Raw genomic sequence first — 19546 nt, 5'->3', positions numbered from 1 at the left:
AGAATGTATCTGAAAGTTATTTTCTTTTAATCATTAGAATGTGATTCCTTTGTATATTGGCTATAGGTGCAAAGTTAAAATTTCTCTTTTTCTTATTTCTTTATTTTCATTATGCAGTACTTTTCGCCGGACAATAAAGAATATGTTTAATTTTAAATACTATTGAATTAAATTTTAAATTATATTCTAATTTAATGCATATGAAATATTTAAATTTTATTTTCAATTTAATCATATATTATTTTTTTAAAATGGTTTTTACGTAGATAATAAAAATAATATTTAAATACCAAAATGGTATTCCAATGTCATTATTTACCAAAATGGTACGAATTGAATAGTTTTATGAGAAGAGGGAAAAAATTGGAGAAGATGAGACAACAAAGAAGAATTTGTAAGGTTAATAAATATGAAATTTTTTTCTTTTAAAGTATATATTTTTAAAAATAAAATATTGAGAAATTTAATTATTTTTACGGATTTAGTATTGGAGATGGATAATCAATTCTTCGTATGTATTTATTTCGATAGAGTATTTTTGACAACAACAGTTGGATGTATATTTGAATGTCGCCAACAAATAGCAATGAGATTTAATAGAAATGTGTTGGTTGATGATATGAAAGAAATGATCAGTGCAAAAATGGTTACACATTGTGGGAGGAGGATCTCGAAACTATTCTACAAATTCTCAATTTCAACAAATCCCATCAAATTCACCAAGATGTAACTTGTAGACGATGAAGACGTGGAGGCAATGGTCACACTTTATTGTCAAATTCAAAGTGGCAAAACTAAATCGATTCAGTTGTTTGCTGAGTTACCTTATGTGGAGTCAGGTGAAGATTTCACTCCATTAAATAAATAACATGGTGTTCAAGATCTGTGTACGGTGGTCTTGAAAGCATACGTTGATAGGCGATTAATTGTCCGCAGAATTGACATCGATATTAATGTTTCACTTGTGTTTGAAAACTTTAACCTAGTTCCACGTTTACAAATACATCTGGTGGTGATTGAGATCGATGAAAATGGTGGTGATGGATATGATAATAATGGTCCTTCTGATCACGAGGTTAAATGTTATAGTGATCCCAATTTAGACAAGGTCCATGATGATATCGACGACGAAAGCACGAATGATGATAGAAATGTTAACGCGTTTTTAGTTGGAAACTCGAGTCGAGACATTGTGATACACAATGATCCTGGGGCATATATGTTGATCGTAAACCCCGATGTGGCATAAGAATCTGAGTTCCCAGAATACCTCAATATACTCCCTATTCACCGGTTGGCTGCAGATTCGAACGTGAAGAGTTGTTCGTGGGCCAAAAATTCACAACCAAGAAAGATTGCGTATTTTCCATTAAGTAGTATAACATGAATGTGTTCGTCGACTACAAAGTTTTCGTGTCTAAACTAACATTGTATATAGGTCGATACAATGGTACAATTGGCAAGTACGAGCTGCATTCATCTAGAGGTCGCAAATGTGAGAGATCCAAAAAATTTTTGGCCTCACACATGCACTTTTACACATATGACACAAGATCACCGCAAACTTGACGCCAAAACTATCTACAGCTACATCATGCCAATGGTGAAGGACATGCCGACCATTTTTGTTTCTGTGCTGATTGCTTAAATGTAAGAATATTCCAGTATTGAGTGTCATACCAGAAAACATGGATAACATATGGCCATAGAGCAGTTGTCCGGATATTGGGATGCGCCATACAATGAGCTATAGAAGTGGATAGTCATTATGCAGGAATACATGACACAGATTGTCATTGAGTTACAGACACGACCTTATTATGGCTTAGGCGACCAATTACAACCAGAGAGAAAAATTTTCTACCGAATGTTTTGGACCTTCGGTCCATGCATATGAGTTTTTTCCTACTGCAATTCCCTTGTGCAGGTTGACGAGACCTAGCTATACGAAAAATATACGCAAATTCTATTTATTGCAATTTCTCAAGAAATGAATCGAAACTTACTCCCGGTAACGTTTGCCATTGTGGAGTCGGAGAACATGAAATCATGAGAATTTTTTTGACAAACTTGCGGACTTATATTGTTAGAGACGGTAATATTTGCATCATATCCAATAGATCAAATGGACTAACTGTCGCGATTAGGTGTTCTAGTGTTTTTTGGAGATTCGTTTATTGCATCCAACACATCGCAGCTAACTTCCACCGAGACTACAAGAATATAGACTGGTGAAAATAAGTTGTGAAAATGGGTAAAATTAAATTTTAACATATTTTTTGAATATTCTTAATACTTCCACAAATTAATTTGAAAATGTAACTTGTATTTTTAGAATACATACGTAGTTTACTAGCTAGAATAACATTGTTTCAGACAAAGGCTAAATAGACTTGAGGGTAACATGCAAAGTGAAATGAATATTACTTTTCGAGAGTGGTTGGGTACCATTGAACTGTGGCAATGAGCTTAAAGTTTCGACGACAGGTCTCGATATGGTTATATAACCACCAACTTGATGTCAAGAATTGGGTTGAAACAAGTAAATTAGATGATAGCGGGATACGTGCTTATCGAGGAGGTCAAAAAGACAATAGATGCAAACCATTAGAGATTGAGATTGATGAGTGTAGAAATATATTCTCGACAGTTAGAAACTTTTTGAGTTATGGAATCCATCGATCGTTGACGAGGTATCCCACTTAGGTACTATAGAGTTGATCTCCAAAACAGATGGTGCGATTGCGACAAGTTCTAAACACTTCGTTACCCCTGTATGCATGTCATTGTAGCTTGTGCTCGTACCTCGACCAATACTGGACAATATATCGATGAGGTGTACACTCTCAAGTGCACATTGCATGTTTAGGGAAATGAGTTCCTCGTCTTACGTGATTTGTTTACATAAAAAGTGCCTCTACTGACTTTCGAGCTTGTCCCAGACAAGGGGTTATGTAGGAAGTCAAAAGGTTGCCCGCAAGTCACTAAGATCTGTAATGAAATGGACATGAGGGAGAAAATCGACCCAAAACTTTGTGAGGTGTGCAGAACAGTTGGTCATAACCGAACTAAATGCCCACATCGAACCTACCATATTGGACAATTGTCTCGATCAAGTGGAATATGAATTAGTGTACTCCATGTTCAATTTTGTATTAAATTTTTTATGATTATGATGGAATTTTCATATTTATATTTTAGTAACAACACAATTCTATTACATCTTTAAACACCACTTTGGCATGAATATTGTTTTCAAAAAACCAAAAGTTTGTTAAAAAAAGTCAAAAGTTGTGTTTTGAAATGTAATATTTGTTGAATGAATAATATTTATTAATTATATGTTTCTAGTTCGTAATCATTAAAAATTAAAAAGATTTAAAATATTAATTTACTATAATTTAATTAATACAAACTTGAAAATTTAAATTACAAATTACATGCAGTAAATATAATATTACACATCCTAAAATTGATGGTTCGATGGTGTCGTCCGAAGGGTAAACCATTGTGGTGCCCGACGTTGACGTTAAGGGTGCTCGTGGCAGTCATTGTTACCCTCACCTGGAACATCATTCACAACATCCATCGATGAACCTTGGGGTGTGCTAAACATACTCGAGAAACCGTATGTCCCAAAGGTGGGAGAGGTTGAGTACTGGGGTGGTAATGTACTGAAGATATAAAAAATTATCGGTAATCTCAAATCCGAATGATTAGAACTGGAACCGAGAATCTCTGACTGATATGCGTAACTTAACGAGCCCGAAAAATAGTTATCGACCCCTAAGTCCGGATGAAAGGAACTACCTTCAGATTTTGAATAATACCACTCGGGTTCGGGTGCAGAAGGCGGATAGTCATAGTGTGCGAAAGGTGCCTTAGTCGTTGCATATGTAGAGGGACTAGTATTATTTTCCCACCAAATAAAAAAGGTTTCCCACTCACCATGTACCAACATCGGTACTCCTCTAAGGGCCACAAATCAACTGTATAATTTATTCGAGGTCTCCGTCTCAACCGATCGTTCCACAATACAATATATTTTTCATGCTCTAGTGCCCAATTCTTGTCTTGTTTCCTCCTTTTGTTAATTCTATGTACAACCCCCAAACTCCATAAAACATCCGGAATATATTGGATACACCCGAATTGTTGTAGTACTCGATCCCTGTTATACCACTCGACTGTTAAAAAAATTAGCAGAGGTGCATTAATACACCATAAGTGTGAATGGATATGAGTAGACGAGGTAATAATAGCTGCAATGTCCGGAAAAGAATATGACATCCAGATGAACTACATAATTAATAACAAGGTTATAGTAACATGGTTCAATTAACATAAATAAAGTAAGTACATGTAATGAATAATAGTAAAAACTACCCCCTCCCCGATGCATGTCTCAATCATCTGTCGATAAATCGGAAGCGTATATGACCTCCCGATACTTAGAGAAGTACTCCATCTACGAAAAAATTAAACTTGTTAGAACAAATTTTCATAAATAAAAAAAGCAAAATTTTTTTTGTAATGCTTAAATATTATCACCTATTCATGAGTGGGAAGACATATGTTTAGTGAGCAACTAATGCCAAGAATGTCATACTGTAAAGTGCCCAAGACTAGAGCAATACTAGGCATCCGCCTATGTTCACAGCACGGTGTTTTATCGTCGACAAAGCTCCCGATACAATGTCGCTAGTACTGCTGAACCCTAACTATAAGAACAGGCAGCGTAAAAATCAGATAAAAGGGGCAAGTACATCAAGTGAACCTTGTTATTTGCGTTTGACATGAGTACACCCTCTATCATATGCATTATATATGCTCGAGTGACGCACATCACCTCCCATTAGTGGCAGTACTCGATAAATACTCGAAATTCACATTTAACCATGAAAATCTCAAACTCGTAAATTTATTGCCACCATCACCGGGCGAGCGTCCTAGTAAGTCATAGCTAAGGGCTGCCAGTTTGAACGTTGCACTTACACCCGTGATCACACTACTGTCAATTGGGAGCTCGAGTTGCAGTGCAACATCTTCCAATATGATAGTGCACTCCCCATATGTCAAATGAAATGTGTAGGTCTCCTGGCGCCACCACTCGACCAAAGTGGATATAAAGTCATATTTCAAATCAAACATACGGATCAATACCACTGATCCGAGTTCGAATGCCTCCAAGTATGGCATAAAACGTTCATCCAACAAATAGCCCACACCGTTGACACGGTCCCTCAATACGCGGTACGGACTCTGGCCATACTAAATTACCACGATAGTTAATATATCCCAATTAAATAAAAAATGGTGTGGAACTTTATAGGAGGACTCGTGAATAACAAATAACAAATCTATTACCAACACATTAATCGTATTTGATGTGTGACCTATTTCTGTAATCAAAGAACTCATTTTTAATGTTCGCAGTTTCAAATAAAAAATTTAATCATCGCCTGAACAAATAAAGATAATGAATTTTGTATTGTATGTTATTTTTGAATAATTAATAATATTTTTACTCATATAAACAAATCAATAACAATGTAATTTGGGATGCACTAATGTAAGTCTATCATTTATTTTTAGAAACCATCTTCTTCTTCTTTTTAATTTTTATCCCAATAACAAAAATTTTATTACGTAATGATATTCAACGTAAGTGAATTGTAAAAATTTGTAAAGCAAATTTAGTTCAATTAATTAGTATTCAATCAATTTAACGTAAGATGTATAAATTAATTCTATATAAAAATTAAAATTATTCGATAGTTTCTCTAATTGAAGAAAAACAAAGAACATATTTTTCTATTTTAAAATCTCATCTCGGATTTATGGCATATTTGGCCTTTTTACCACAATAATCTAAAAAATAATTAAATACCAAAACGAGTCACCGTACAAATTTGTAGCAAACAACCCATTTCAATATTTATTATTTTAGCAAACGACCCATTTTGGTAATTAATTTGTAGGGTACCCCATTTTGGTATTTAATTTTTTGAATTTTGTGGCAAAATCAAATAAATAATAAAAAGATTACAAATCCAACTAATGTGAATTACAAAACCTTAAACAAGTAAATAATAACTACAAAACAAAATGTACCTTTAAAATAATATTTGTTGTTGTCTCCTTTCCTTCCAAAACCACAAAATCAAACAAATAATAAATATTAAAAAATTACCTTTCAAAAAACTTATTGTTGCCTCCTTCACCCTAAACCCTAAATCAAATATATAATAAATATTAAAACCACAACAACCTGTTACCTCCTCCCTTTAAAACCCTAAACAAAAAAAATACAAAAATAAAACTTAACCTTTCAAAACACTTCACTTCTCTACTTTGTTGCCTCTTCCCTTCTTCTCTTCTCCTAAACTGTTATAAAGTTCATTTTTTTACAATTGAGGGGACTATGACCCCTATTATAAAGTTCATTTTTTTTCACGTGTAAGGCCTAAATCGGCCAGTTCAGGCCGTCACACCCCGTGAGTGTGTGGTCACTTCCGCTGCAGAGAGGTGCTGTCAGGTGTTGCCTATCAAGTTCCCTCCTCTAGCCTTTAAAAATTATTTTTCCCAACTCGTATTTTCCCTATATTTTAACTGATATAAACTACATATAGGTTCCGCCTCTCCTACATCCTCCATCACTTAAATATATATATACATATATGCTTAATGATGGGGTTATGATTGCCAGCAAAAACAATGGTGGTGCCACCACCTTCAAACCATACCATTTTGGTAAACAATGGGGTGAAACATCATTCTTTGGTATTTAAATATTATTTTATTATTATCTAAGTAAAAGAAAAAAGTTATTTTTTAATTAAATTAATGTTATTTTTTAATAAAATAAATATATGCGGCATCCTTTTTTTGTATTTTAATGTTACATTTTTATTTTAAATCATATCAGGTTTACCATGTGATAAATCACATAATTTAGGAAAAGAAAGAAAAAGTTTGGATAAAAGAAGAAATGTCATAATTTGGGAACATCAAGTACAATTTATGGATTTATAAATTATATAGTTGTGTCATTTACACTAAAATATGCTAAGACTTGGTCCTCAACCAACCAACTTAATCCTCTCTTTTCAGCTTAGAAAATGACTCAACACAATGTCTTTTTGGCGCTTTATCTAAACATAAATAGACTGTTTTTAAGTAAATCACAAGTTTATCATATCTTTTTATGTCCTATCATATTTATTTATATTAAAAATAAGTATATCATTTTAAAAATTAAAAAAAATATAAGTGGTAGAGGTAATCTTTGTTTTCTATATTAATTTTTGGTTTTGGATTTTAGACTCATTTTGACAAAATGAACTTTGTTTTTAACTTTTATATATTATTAGACATTATCTCTAAGTCTTTTCATAAATATTTCTAAAAACAATATTTTAAGAACTTTTAAATTATTTCCACTATTTTAAATATAAAAAATTATTTTATATCATAAAAACAAATATAGAATTTGGTTCACTTTTGAGTAATCGCAATTTTTAAACTTGCATTCCCTAAACCATTTAAATACCTCAGTTCGAGTCAATTTTCAATTTTTTTACTCAGCTCTAATGAACAAGTCTAAACAAACTTGAGTTAATTATTTACAAATATAGACGAATTTAGACAAAATCTAAGCTTATACTTTAAGTCAAACTGGGCTTAAGCAGTTATATGTGATAATGATATCATGTATGAATTTAACTTGAACCCTAAATTTTAAACTTACTATCGCCTCAAACAATCAAGTGTTATCTTAAACCATGGGAAATTTCATGTGGAAATCTTTTTATCATGTGGAAATCTTTTTATCATCAAGGTGAAATTAACAATAATCAGTGTTATTTATTTAATCTTCGAATTAAAAGAACTGTTTCATCTTAAAATTATATTTCCCAGGTCTGACAAAAAAAAAACAGGCTGGAGGACTGAATTGAATAATAAAAAAAGTGAGATGCCTAATTCCCTGATTATCCCAGCACAAAGTAAAGCACTGCAGGTTAAGACAAGTTGACTTTGTCGTCCTCTCTAAACTACAATAAATACCGAATAGATGCGTAACAAATCAGATGGATACTGCAGATTCATTACCTCTACGGGAAAATACCACATCATCCGATGATATTTTTATTTTTAATTAGTAGGTACCGATATGATGAAAAGGGTTCATAAAATAATTTTTTTCTCTATAATGATGATTACGTGGTGTAAAAAATTAAGATTTTAAAATTAACGTGCAAATATCGAGTCTTTGACAAGCATTTTACAAATTCGGGTCAACTCAGTCCAACTTAAATTACTATTTAATAATAAAATTATTTTATTTAAATTTAATTATAGCTTTTTATAAAAGTTAACTGGATCAAACTTATTTAAATTATGAGTTGATCCTAAACTTCAAATTATTTTAATTACATCTTTCAACTATTGAGGTTATACCAATTAGATATTTTGTTATTAAAATCGTTAATTTAACTATTAAATGACACATTAAATCTTATATGATGAAGTTTAAAACGGAAAAAACTAAGAAAAATAAATTTGTAAAACTCCTAATTTTGAGGTTTTCAAATTCTTACAAAAGGTTTATCGTTGATTTTTTTCAAATCTACCTTTTGACTTTTAAAATTGATGCGATAATGTTCTATTTATTTAAAATTTTATTTAAAATTTAATTACATAAAAATGTGACATGTAATATTTAACGGTTTTAATAGCGAAAGAAACTAATTAAAATAATATCAATAGTTTAATGATGTAATTAGAAAACTTTAAAGTTGAAGGACTAATTTAAAATGAAGTAATAGTTTTTTTTTGTAAAGGGTAAAGGTGTGAGAGATAAATCCAAAATTAAAGTGAATCATGGGTAATTTAATCAACAATTTAATTAGAATGCGGAAATAAGTAGAGAGAGAGAAGAGGCTGACTGCTTCAACATGAGATTTGATTGGAAGAAAGCAATGAGGGAATCTACAGGGAGAAAAGAACATTATGTTTCATCATATAACCGCGTGGAAGTTTCTACCCAATCCTAAACATAACCCAATTTTCCAATTTCACTCGGCAATCCCTCTCCCTTCATCCATCCCCCCTATTTAACAGCCATTTCCACCCAAAAGAAAAAGCATAGCTCAGCAAAGGACATTATAAAAACAAAAAAACCCCCTAAGAACGACGTACTGCTAATGGAGATCCCAGCTGGTTTTCGGTTTTTTCCTACAGAAGAAGAGTTAGTTTCCTTCTACCTACGCAACCAGTTAGACGGCCGGAGACAAGAGATGCACAGTGTTATTCCTGTTCTCAACATTTACGATGTCGAGCCATGGGACCTTCCTCGTATTGCTTTCTTCACTCCTCATTACATTCTTCAATTTTAAACATGCTTAAAACTGACCGGTTTAGTAAGTTAACATGTTCCTTCTTTTGTCGCAGAGCTTGCGGGGGAGCGTTGTAGACGAGACACTGAGCAATGGTTTTACTTCACACCAAGACAAGAGAGGGAAGCTCGAGGTGGGAGAGCTAACCGAACTACTGCTTCTGGCTACTGGAAGGCAACAGGGTCTCCCAGCTATGTCTACTCCTCCGATGACCGAGTGATCGGAATGAAGAAAACAATGGTTTTCTATAAGGGGAAAGCTCCTTCTGGGAAGAAAACCAAATGGAAGATGAATGAGTATAGAGCTATAGAAGCTGTGCCCAACCCGACTGCTGTTACCACGACTCCGATGGTGAGCATTATATAGTTGCATACTGTTCTTCAGGCTCAAAAGCTCGATATGAACTTCTCCCATTTCTAATCATTTCTTGAACTATTCTTAATGCAGTTGAGACACGAATTCAGTTTGTGTCGAATCTACGTGGTATCAGGCAGCTTTCGAGCATTTGATAGACGCCCACTCGAACCTGTATCAAAAGCAACACAACTTCATGAGAATAGGACTGCAACATTTTCAGAGAGAGCCTCTATGATGGAGGTAACAAGCTCCTCAAGTACTTCACACACTGGAGGAGACCACTCTGATCAACCAGAGGCAAATGAAGATGATATTTGGGAGATGGTTAACGATCTCGAAGAACCTCCCTTAGGATGGGAACAAATGAACTGGACTGGAGTTTAGCAAACATTAATAAGTAACCACTCCTTGATGTGGTAGATAGGATAGTACCAAAAAGCACGAGTAAAATCTAACTTCAGTAAGTAGCAGTTTTTCATCTTCAACATGAAGGTTAATGTAGATGTAATAACAAATAATCAAAGATCTTAAGAGATCATTTTATGTAAAATAGGATTAATTTTTTTTCGAGAAATCGAAGTTAGGGAAAATCCCATTGTTTTTGTAGAGATATCTGTCACTGCTATTTAGGTCTATTCAATTTGAAGATGCACTTGCCGTTACTCTCTGCTGAATCCCATTGTAAAACTCAACACCTGAAGACAAGCAAACAAAATAACTCAAACAAAATGATGAAATAGGACAAGGTTAGAAGAAAGACTACCAGAACAACAGCGGATTCATAAAAGGTAATAACAATCATAAAGGACAAACAAGAAAAATTTGTAGTCAGCCCATCTGCTCGTTGACTCACTAAACATCTAAACCAGAGTTTTGTTGAGTCATAATCATGCATGCCTCTATGTCACCAAGGAGTTGGATTGCTCATAATCTAATATTTATGCAGACCTCGGTGATGGTGTTTTGTAGGGCTATATTACCCTTCATTTTTCTTGAAGTATGCGTGTTTGACACTTATATCCTGTGCGTATCCATAAATTAATGGGTATGGGGATATTGACCTTTCAAAAATCCTCCAAATACATGGAAAACCTTAGAAAAAGTGGGACATATCTGTACCTAACACTTGCACCAAGTTTGAGTAATATAGTTTTAAGCTAAACCGAACAAAGCTTGAGTGCTGACTCAACCAGAAGTATTCATGCTCCATCTTGTAACCAGAAGCCACCTCTACAACATAGTTCTAGTGTATCAATACAATAAAAATGCTTAGCTGGTAATCTTCAATTTTTTATTAGCACAATAGCAAAAGGAAGGCATAAAACAAAAATATAGCCTATTCCAACTCAAGTTTCATGGTTGATTTGTTCTACCAATTATGAGCATAAGATCATAGATAACTCAATCTAAAAATAAAGTCTTACAAAGGATATTACAGGATCAGAAAAGCATTTTGGATCATTCTAGGTTATAGATCTCAACCTTGAAAAATCTTTGCAAGTTCACTTGTCAATATAGAGTGATGACAGCTCATCGCCAACCCCGTTTCAAAAGTTTTAAACAAACCATCTCAAAATATCAATGGTTACTTACCTAACAAGCAATAATGGTCAATGCTGTAGTCAATCTTCGTCGAACTTGATAATGTTCCGTTGCCTATATAATATACTGGAGAGAACCAAAAATGAAATGTAAAAGTAGTTAAATGATTTAATAGATTTATGATGAAATAAAAAGTAAACAAGGAATTTCACTTGGTGAATGCACGTAGACCATGGTTCGTTGTATTGAATTCAACATGTTTGAAAATGGAACCTGCCAAATGTTTTATTCAAATTTTTTGACCTCTGCCCTGCATGGGACAACTACCAGCGTAGAAAGAAGTTTCAATCACAATCTGCCTAAAAATTGGTTATACATCATCATTACGCATTGCTCCTTCCATGGACAAAAAGATTAAATAAATAACTCCTAGGGAGCTTTGAAGAAATTATTGCTGCCTGTCGCCACCTGAGTGGGCTAGTTTTCTTCCCAACAGGACCTTTCCTAGAAATGTTTTTTTGACATCATACATATATTGATGCTATGTGTTCTTGGCACTTCAATTCATTGTAGGATCAAAGTTTTCCTTTAGTCTTTTCTTTTGTCCACAGAATGATTTGTTTTGCAACCAAACTACCGACTTGAACACTACATGTTCGTGCACAGCCCTGACTGATCCCTTTTCTTCTTCTTCGAGCAGCTCATGATCAAAGAATTGAGCAAATGATAGAAACTTAATGACATGTTTTTTGTACCCACCAAGTATGTTCCGAACCAAATAATTTTCACACCTAGGCCTCTCTTCATGCTCTTTTGACCTCATAAAACTCATAGCATTAATTAAGAAATTGTACCTCATTGACAGACTATAGCCAACATCTATAACTGAGGTAAACGTCACAACTTGCATAATTAGCAGACTTGACAATTGCTGCATCTCTATGTCTATACGTATACATCATCAACTCGTTCTCTCCACTTATATATGCTGAACAATCTGGAAAGCTTCTAAAACTACCAGAAAAGTTCTCAATATAACATGAAATCATATGGAAGTCTATCCTCATTTCCTACAAGCTCAGGTTTGAAGAGTCATCAACACTAAATTGGTCTGTCTGAAAAATGCCTAGTGATCTGGCTATAAATTCCAGTAATTGCGTGTTCCTTTAGTCATTACAAGATTCAAATAAGTACATTACATCTAATGCTTTAGCAGTCTATTATTAAAACCTTCGAGCTCATTGCTTCCTGTTTCTACTTTTCTCATGGAGAGCAAATAAGCAATAGTTTTGACTTTGTCCTAAAAACTACAAGCAAAAATAGTTTTTATTTCAGGAGAAAATTAGAGGTCAACTGTGTTCTGGCAGTTCTACTACTGTGTAAAAGTGTGTTGCATAACTTCTCCTAGACGACAGTGAATTAAATCGGAAATATATGAAAGATTGACAGATCCAAACTTTTGTTCTTTTCATTTCTTTTGTCCGAGAAGCTCAAGTGATTTAGCTTTAAACTCTCAACGACCCATTGCAGCTAGAAACTTTAAGACAAGTGATTAGTTCTTGTCTCATATAATTCAGTTTCAACCACAATACACACACTGACATCAGCTTATTGTTCAAAAGCAGTAGCTCCATAGGATGAAACAAATAACTTCCTCTTAGTCAATTAATACTTTAATTAGATATGGTCTTTAAGAAACTAAATACAACTTATTCAAGGGTATTTCCACTAGCCAACCACAGACCCTTAAATCCTTAAGGACTAGATATACTAAACTATTCTAAAAGGTTTAAAATATGTTAAAAGATAACACATGACTGGAAAGTTAACCCAATATGGAACTTTTGTCATCACTGAATTGAGAAAAAGTCAGCATCACATTTCACCGAAGTCCATTGTTTGACAAATTTGTGACATTTAAAACATGATGATGACCACATCAGTGTTCTTTCCCTTTTTTTTGCCATTTGTAAATATGAGAGAGATGGTTTCCCTTACTAACAATAAAGAATTCAAACAAAAAGTCAAAAATTCAAAGAAGAAACAACTATGTTTGCCAATATCCAACAATTAGTCCCCACAATTATCACACGAAGAACATATTCCTGCAATTTCTTTTTTGTCTTAAAATCTCAGCCTGATCAAGGGAAGAGATTATTAGCTTCTCATATACGTTCCTATCGTTCTTCTTCGCAACAATTTTACATTGAAAAGTAGAGCTCGGAGAAGTATGAAACACAAGCAATCAAACACTTAACACTCATTAAAGAACAGAAACCAAATGAGAGTGATATAAATTATAAAGCGCCCAATTTTTAACATTTTTAAACAACAAAGAACTCAGATTTATTCCATTCTAGACAAACCCAAACTATAACCAAAAAATGAAATTTCAGATTCCACTGGTAATGACAAAATTGAGTAAAAATCTCACCTTGGACTTGTTTTTGGTCCCTTTACTTTTGCCACCAACCTTGGTATAGCAGAACCTAAAGGCAATGAAAGGAGAAATATGGGTCATTGGGCAGCAAAGAGACAATTGTCTACTCTTTTTTTACATTGTTGGTTTAGCTAAACATATAAGGTGAGGTGGTTGGCAGCTTTCAGGCTCCTTTGCCCATGGTTAACTTCACGACTTTTGAACAGTCTATCTATTCCGTTCCCATCTAACTTTTGGATTTTTCATTTTGTCTTATTTTATTTATGTCTAAATCAAAAAAGCACGGAGTAAAAAATATAGATTATGCTAGATTAATTATTTTATTATATTTATAAAAATATATTCAAATAAATTGAAATAGGCAATTGAGTCTTAACTCGATTGAGATGTGTATTGTTGCCAATATAGGGAGACGTGAGTTTAAGTGCGCTGAAGTGCATTATCCTCGTATTTATAGGTTGGGAGGGGCTATGGATAGTTCTAAGTATTGTGTCAAAAAGAACAAATAGAATAAGAACCTATATTGAGATTGTTCAAAAATAAAAATAAATTAAGATAGTAAAATATTTTACATTTGTATTTTTGTTTTAAGTTGAAATTTATATTTTATATTAAATATAAAATGATAAAAATATCCTTATAATAATGTTTTTTATTTTGTAAAAGAACTGAGTTGAAACTCGGTTAAAGTGAATCAACCCTTTAAATAACAATATAAGTAAATAAAAAAGGAATAATGTCAAATTTAGTCATTAACGTTTACATGTTTTGTTGACCATCAATATTGAACAATTGTCAACTTCGGAGATTAACTTGGACCATAAAAAGTTTAAGCCCTAATGTGAAAACAATTGTCAATGCAGGAATACTTGCCAAGTTTACCCCAAAAAATATATTCACTCATTGTAAAAAGTCAATCGCGCAACACGGGATCATATTCCTAGTATAATATAAAACCAACTTTTAAGGGAGTTTTAGAAATAAATAGGGACATAATGATCTTTTTATATTTATATTTTTTTCACTTTTTATTATTCATCCAAGTTAAATAGAGGTAATATTGGTATTGTAAATCAATTTTTTTAATTTATAATGTTATGTTTATTTAATTAATAAATTATAGTTATATATAACAACTCGAAAGCTAGTGGTATCGAAAATTGCGATTTTTGAGATATCATTTCCGTAAATTGAGTTTGTAAATATTAAATAGGGATATTATGGAATTATTATATTGATGAATTGAAATTTGGTTAAGTGATTTAGCAAAATTGTGAGTAATTAAGGTTTAGGGATTAAATTGTAAAACTCCAATCGCTATAAATTTTTAATTAAGAAATGGATTGAAGACCTAGATAGCAATTATCCAAGGGATTAAAAGGGTAAATAAACCAATGTAATTTATATAGATGGTGGGACATAATGATGGTATCTATTATGACTAATTTATAATTAAATCAAACTAAACATGTTTTAATAATTAATTAAACTTAATTAAGTTAATTAGTTAACTAATTATATTATATATATGTTAAGAGGGATGAAAGCTTATAATCTCTCTCCCAACCGAAACCACCATTGAAGAAAGGAAGAAAATTTCAAGGTTTTCGTCAAACTTTCGGCTTTATAATAGGTCATGCAATCTAGTCATTTTCTTGTAAATTTTATGGATTTGAGGTCATAAGAGCTTGATTTAGCTAACTCATATACCAATTTTTGAAACTGTTAAAGATTTAGAAAGTTACCATTGTTGATTTCTTGAAGAATTAGGTGTGAATTTGATAGAATTAAATTTAGTTTAAGAAAATGACTAAATTGTTAATTACGTACATTAAAGACCTAATTGAATAAAATGTAAAATTTTTGAGAACTTTTTGTAAGGATAAAAAATAGAGGGTCCCTAATGGGTTTTGGTGAAATTTGATTTTAATCCGAGGCCCTAAATTGAAAGTTATGTTTGTCCTTATTTTAGGGACTAAATTGAATAAATTACAAAATATGTATGAATTTGAAATTGAATGTGATTTAATATGGAATTTTTTTATTGTATTATTATTTAAAAATTATTCGTAGCTAAAGACGATGCAATACCGTTGAGAAGGAAAGGAAAGGCAAGAGTCAACAACGAGTGGCGCGAGCTTTCGGTTTGTGTTTCTATGATTTGGAACCATCTATTTTCTACATGTTCATGTTCATTTGCATTATATAATATTGAGGTGAGTTGCTATTGGATTTTTTTTAATTGAATTTCTTTGGTTGAGATCGAATATTGAGACACAGATTAAATTGAATAGAATAGAAAGTTGAATGACTTAACTGATATAGAAAATTGGTATGAAATTAAGTTGAATTATGTTATAATGTAACACCCCTAACCCGTATCCGACGCCGAAACAGGGTTACAGAGCATTACCGAACTTACAACTTAAACAATTATACATTTCATAATAAATTATCATTCAAATAAAAAACTATTCAAATACATTCATACAGTCCCTAATACGAGCCCTCGAGGCCCCAAATAGACATTAAAAGTGGTTCGGGACTAAACCGAGTACTCAAGAAATTTTTAGAAAAAAACATTAAAACTTTTCAAAGTGCAGGGGACACACGCCCGTGTGGTCAGGCCGTGTGTCTCACACGGCTAAGAGACACGCCCGTGTCTTAGGCCGTGTGGGCATTCGAAATGGGGACACACAGCCGTGTCTCAACCCATGTCTGACCCTATGTAACTCACTAACTTGGGTCGCATGGCCAACCACACGCCCATGTGTCAGGCCGTGCATCATTCGAAATGGCCTCACACGCCCGTGTTCCAGAACGTGTGCTAGGCCGTGTGAAAAATAAAGGGTATACTGACTTGTGCCACACAGTCAAGCCACACGTCTGTGTTCTAGGCCGTGTGAAGCTACCGACTTGATTTCTATAGAAGTATCAAGGGACACACGGTCGTGTCACTTGGCCGTGTGTCACACACGGCTGAGACACACGCTCGTGTCTCTGCCTGTGTGGATAAAAATAGGTCATTTTCTAAGCCATATTCCTCACCCACATTGGTACCAACATATACACATCAATTTGCACATAACCATGGTATAAATAAACACTCAAAACCAACCAATATCAAGATTATATCATGTACTATCCACACATACAACATAATATCCATAAGCACATTTATATGACCACTTTTAAACATGCCAAATATACTTCCAAAGTCTACCTAAATGGTTAATCACATATATGAGACATTGTGCCTAAAACTTAGCATACATACATATCTAAAACACAACCATTTAGTGCCAACACACAATCTCACAAGCAAGGCATTCATATAGCAATTATACACCACATATAAACACATATACCATTTTCAAGCCAAATCAATTGACTAAATATACAACAAAACATATAGGCCACATTAGCTAAAATACCTATACATGCCATTTAACCCAAAATATAAAGTCCAAAGTACTAAGATAAGAGTTTGATAATGTGACGTGATCTCCAACAACTTCCAAATTGAACGAGCTTCTGAATCATTATAAAACAAGGAAATTAAAACAGAGTAAGCAATTAAGCTTAGTAAGTTCGTATAACTAGAAATACAACTTACCATTCATTTACAATCTATATAAGCAAAAATTAAGACATAGATTAACTCCATTTGGCCCAAAGCCTAACACATAATCCACAATCATGTTAGCCATGTATGAATATATCAAAATGAATTACTTCTCGTATTTCACATGAATACCTCTACTAGTTTGTTTCAATCTCGTATAACTTCGTATCTTGATTATGCCCATTGAACCATTTGGAATACTATCGGATATTCGGGTATCTCACACACTAAGTGCCAATATGTGGTCGAAACCACCTCTATCTCATATCTCATATAGATGCTTACTCTCGAGCCATCACTGGGTCTACTCACACAAGTTGTCAGTCAAGACATAGCTACACGGTGCTGCTCATACAAGCTGTAAAGTAACCGTAACACATGTCGAAAACTCAGCCACCGGTAGGACGTACGAGACCAACACCCAAAACACGGTAACCCTTAATGACATGTCATTGGTATCCTATCTATTCCTAAGGTTCAACCAAGATCCAATGCATAAGTCGTCGAATCTTTGTCGAGTATTTCCATAGAGTCATATCATTACAATTATAATAATAAAGCATTTAAAACACGTATAATTTAATGCTTATTAACATACGAACTTACCTCGAATTAGTACGAAAAAAATCGATTGATCAATCTACTACTTTATCTTTTCCTCGATTTAATTCAGAGTGTTGTTTTTCTTGATCTATATATAGCAAATTTAACTAATTTAATTCACATTCTACTCAATTCAATCCCAAAATTCATGTTATGGAAAAAATATCATTTTGCCCTTATACTTTTGACTTCTTTACAATTTAGTTCCTAAGCTCGTAAAATGAAATTCATGCAATTTCATCCACATCTAAGCCTAGCTGAATTTACTATATGCTTATAGCAGCCTACACACTCCACAAATTCACACATTTAACACAAAATTTTCACATTTCACAATTTAACCCCTAATTAGTAATTTTATTAAAATTCCTTTAACAAAAGTTGTTTATTTAACAACAAAGATTCATTTTCTTCCATTAAAATTCAAAACCCTAGCATTTTCATCAATGGAAAATCTCAAAATATTCAATAGTTTTGCATATTAGTCCCCTAGTTAGCTAGGTTAAGTTACAACGATCCCGAAAACATAAAAATCATAAAAAACGGGCTTAAAAACCACTTACATGCAAGGGTTTAAGTTGCTGAAATTTTGAGCTCTCCAATGGCTATTTTCTTGGTGAAAAATAGGTGGAAGATGAAAGAATGAATAATTTTTCTTTTGTTTTATTTAATTTACTATTAGTTACTTAATTACCATTTTACCCTTACCTAACTTTAAAAATTACTCAATTACGAAGCCATGCACATCCACTAACTGATTTAATGGCCTAATTACCATATAAGGACCTCCACTTTAAATTTCTATAGCTATTTAACACATTTAGCTAATAGAACACAACTTTCACACTTTACACGATTTAGTCATTTTTCGCAAATTGAGCATACCAATGATAAAATTTCTTAACGAAATTTTTATACAATAATACTATCATGCTGTAGACCATAAAATAATGTTAAAATAAATTTTACAACTTCAAATTTGTGGTCCCAAAACCATTGCTCCGATTTCACTGAAAACGGGTCGTTATATATAACATATGATGAAATGATGTGGACTTGAGAATGATGGGACGTGAATTGAACTATGTGATAAAATTGGAAATTGGTTACTTTATTAGCTGTACAAGTTTATACTTTGATATATTTCATGATGCACTTACGTGTCATTATATTTACTTCGGTATATCTGATAATGCTATTACGTGCTAGTATGATTATTCCAGTTTATCTAATGATGCACTATGTGTGCCAGTATAATTACTTCAGTTTATCCAATAATGAATTACGTGTGCCAGTATAATTGCTTTGGTTCATCCAATGATGCACTTCGTGTGCCAATATAATTGCTTTGGTTCATTCGATGATGCACCTCGTGTGCCAATACAATTGCTGCGACTTGCTCGATGATGCATTATGTGTGCCATTATCTTTCCTTCGGTTTATTTGATAATACATTGTGATGCCAAATTAAAATGAAGTGTGATGGATCCGTGTATCCGATCTGATTTCGAGTAGGTTAATAGGGTTACAAATGAATGAATTGTATAAATGTTATGTGAACTGATATATGAATTTGAATTG

General features: G+C 33.1%; 1 protein-coding gene and 1 long non-coding RNA gene across 2 annotated transcripts; one reads left to right on the top strand and one right to left on the bottom strand.

Moving 5' to 3' along the window:
• Positions 1 to 8955: 8955 nt before the first annotated feature.
• On the top strand, positions 8956 to 10361 carry LOC105792817 (NAC domain-containing protein 90). The gene is made up of 3 exons (XM_012621620.2): positions 8956 to 9357; positions 9454 to 9749; positions 9846 to 10361. The coding sequence occupies exons 1-3, from the start codon at positions 9207 to 9209 to the stop codon at positions 10137 to 10139; spliced, it is 741 nt and encodes a 246-aa protein (XP_012477074.1). The 5' UTR covers positions 8956 to 9206; the 3' UTR covers positions 10140 to 10361.
• Positions 10362 to 10406: 45 nt separating this feature from the next.
• LOC105792828 (uncharacterized) lies at positions 10407 to 13955 on the bottom strand. Its single transcript, XR_001133361.2, has 3 exons — positions 13732 to 13955; positions 11349 to 11423; positions 10407 to 10450 (listed from the first exon to the last, which is right to left on the bottom strand). It is a non-coding gene; the product is annotated as an uncharacterized LOC105792828 (long non-coding RNA).
• Between the last annotated feature and the right edge of the window lie 5591 nt (positions 13956 to 19546).

Source organism: Gossypium raimondii, chromosome 7, assembly GCF_025698545.1.
Source record: "Gossypium raimondii isolate GPD5lz chromosome 7, ASM2569854v1, whole genome shotgun sequence".
Taxonomy (NCBI): domain Eukaryota; kingdom Viridiplantae; phylum Streptophyta; class Magnoliopsida; order Malvales; family Malvaceae; genus Gossypium; species Gossypium raimondii.
Note: the sequence above shows the minus strand (reverse complement) of the source record. Positions and strands in the feature narration are given on the sequence as shown.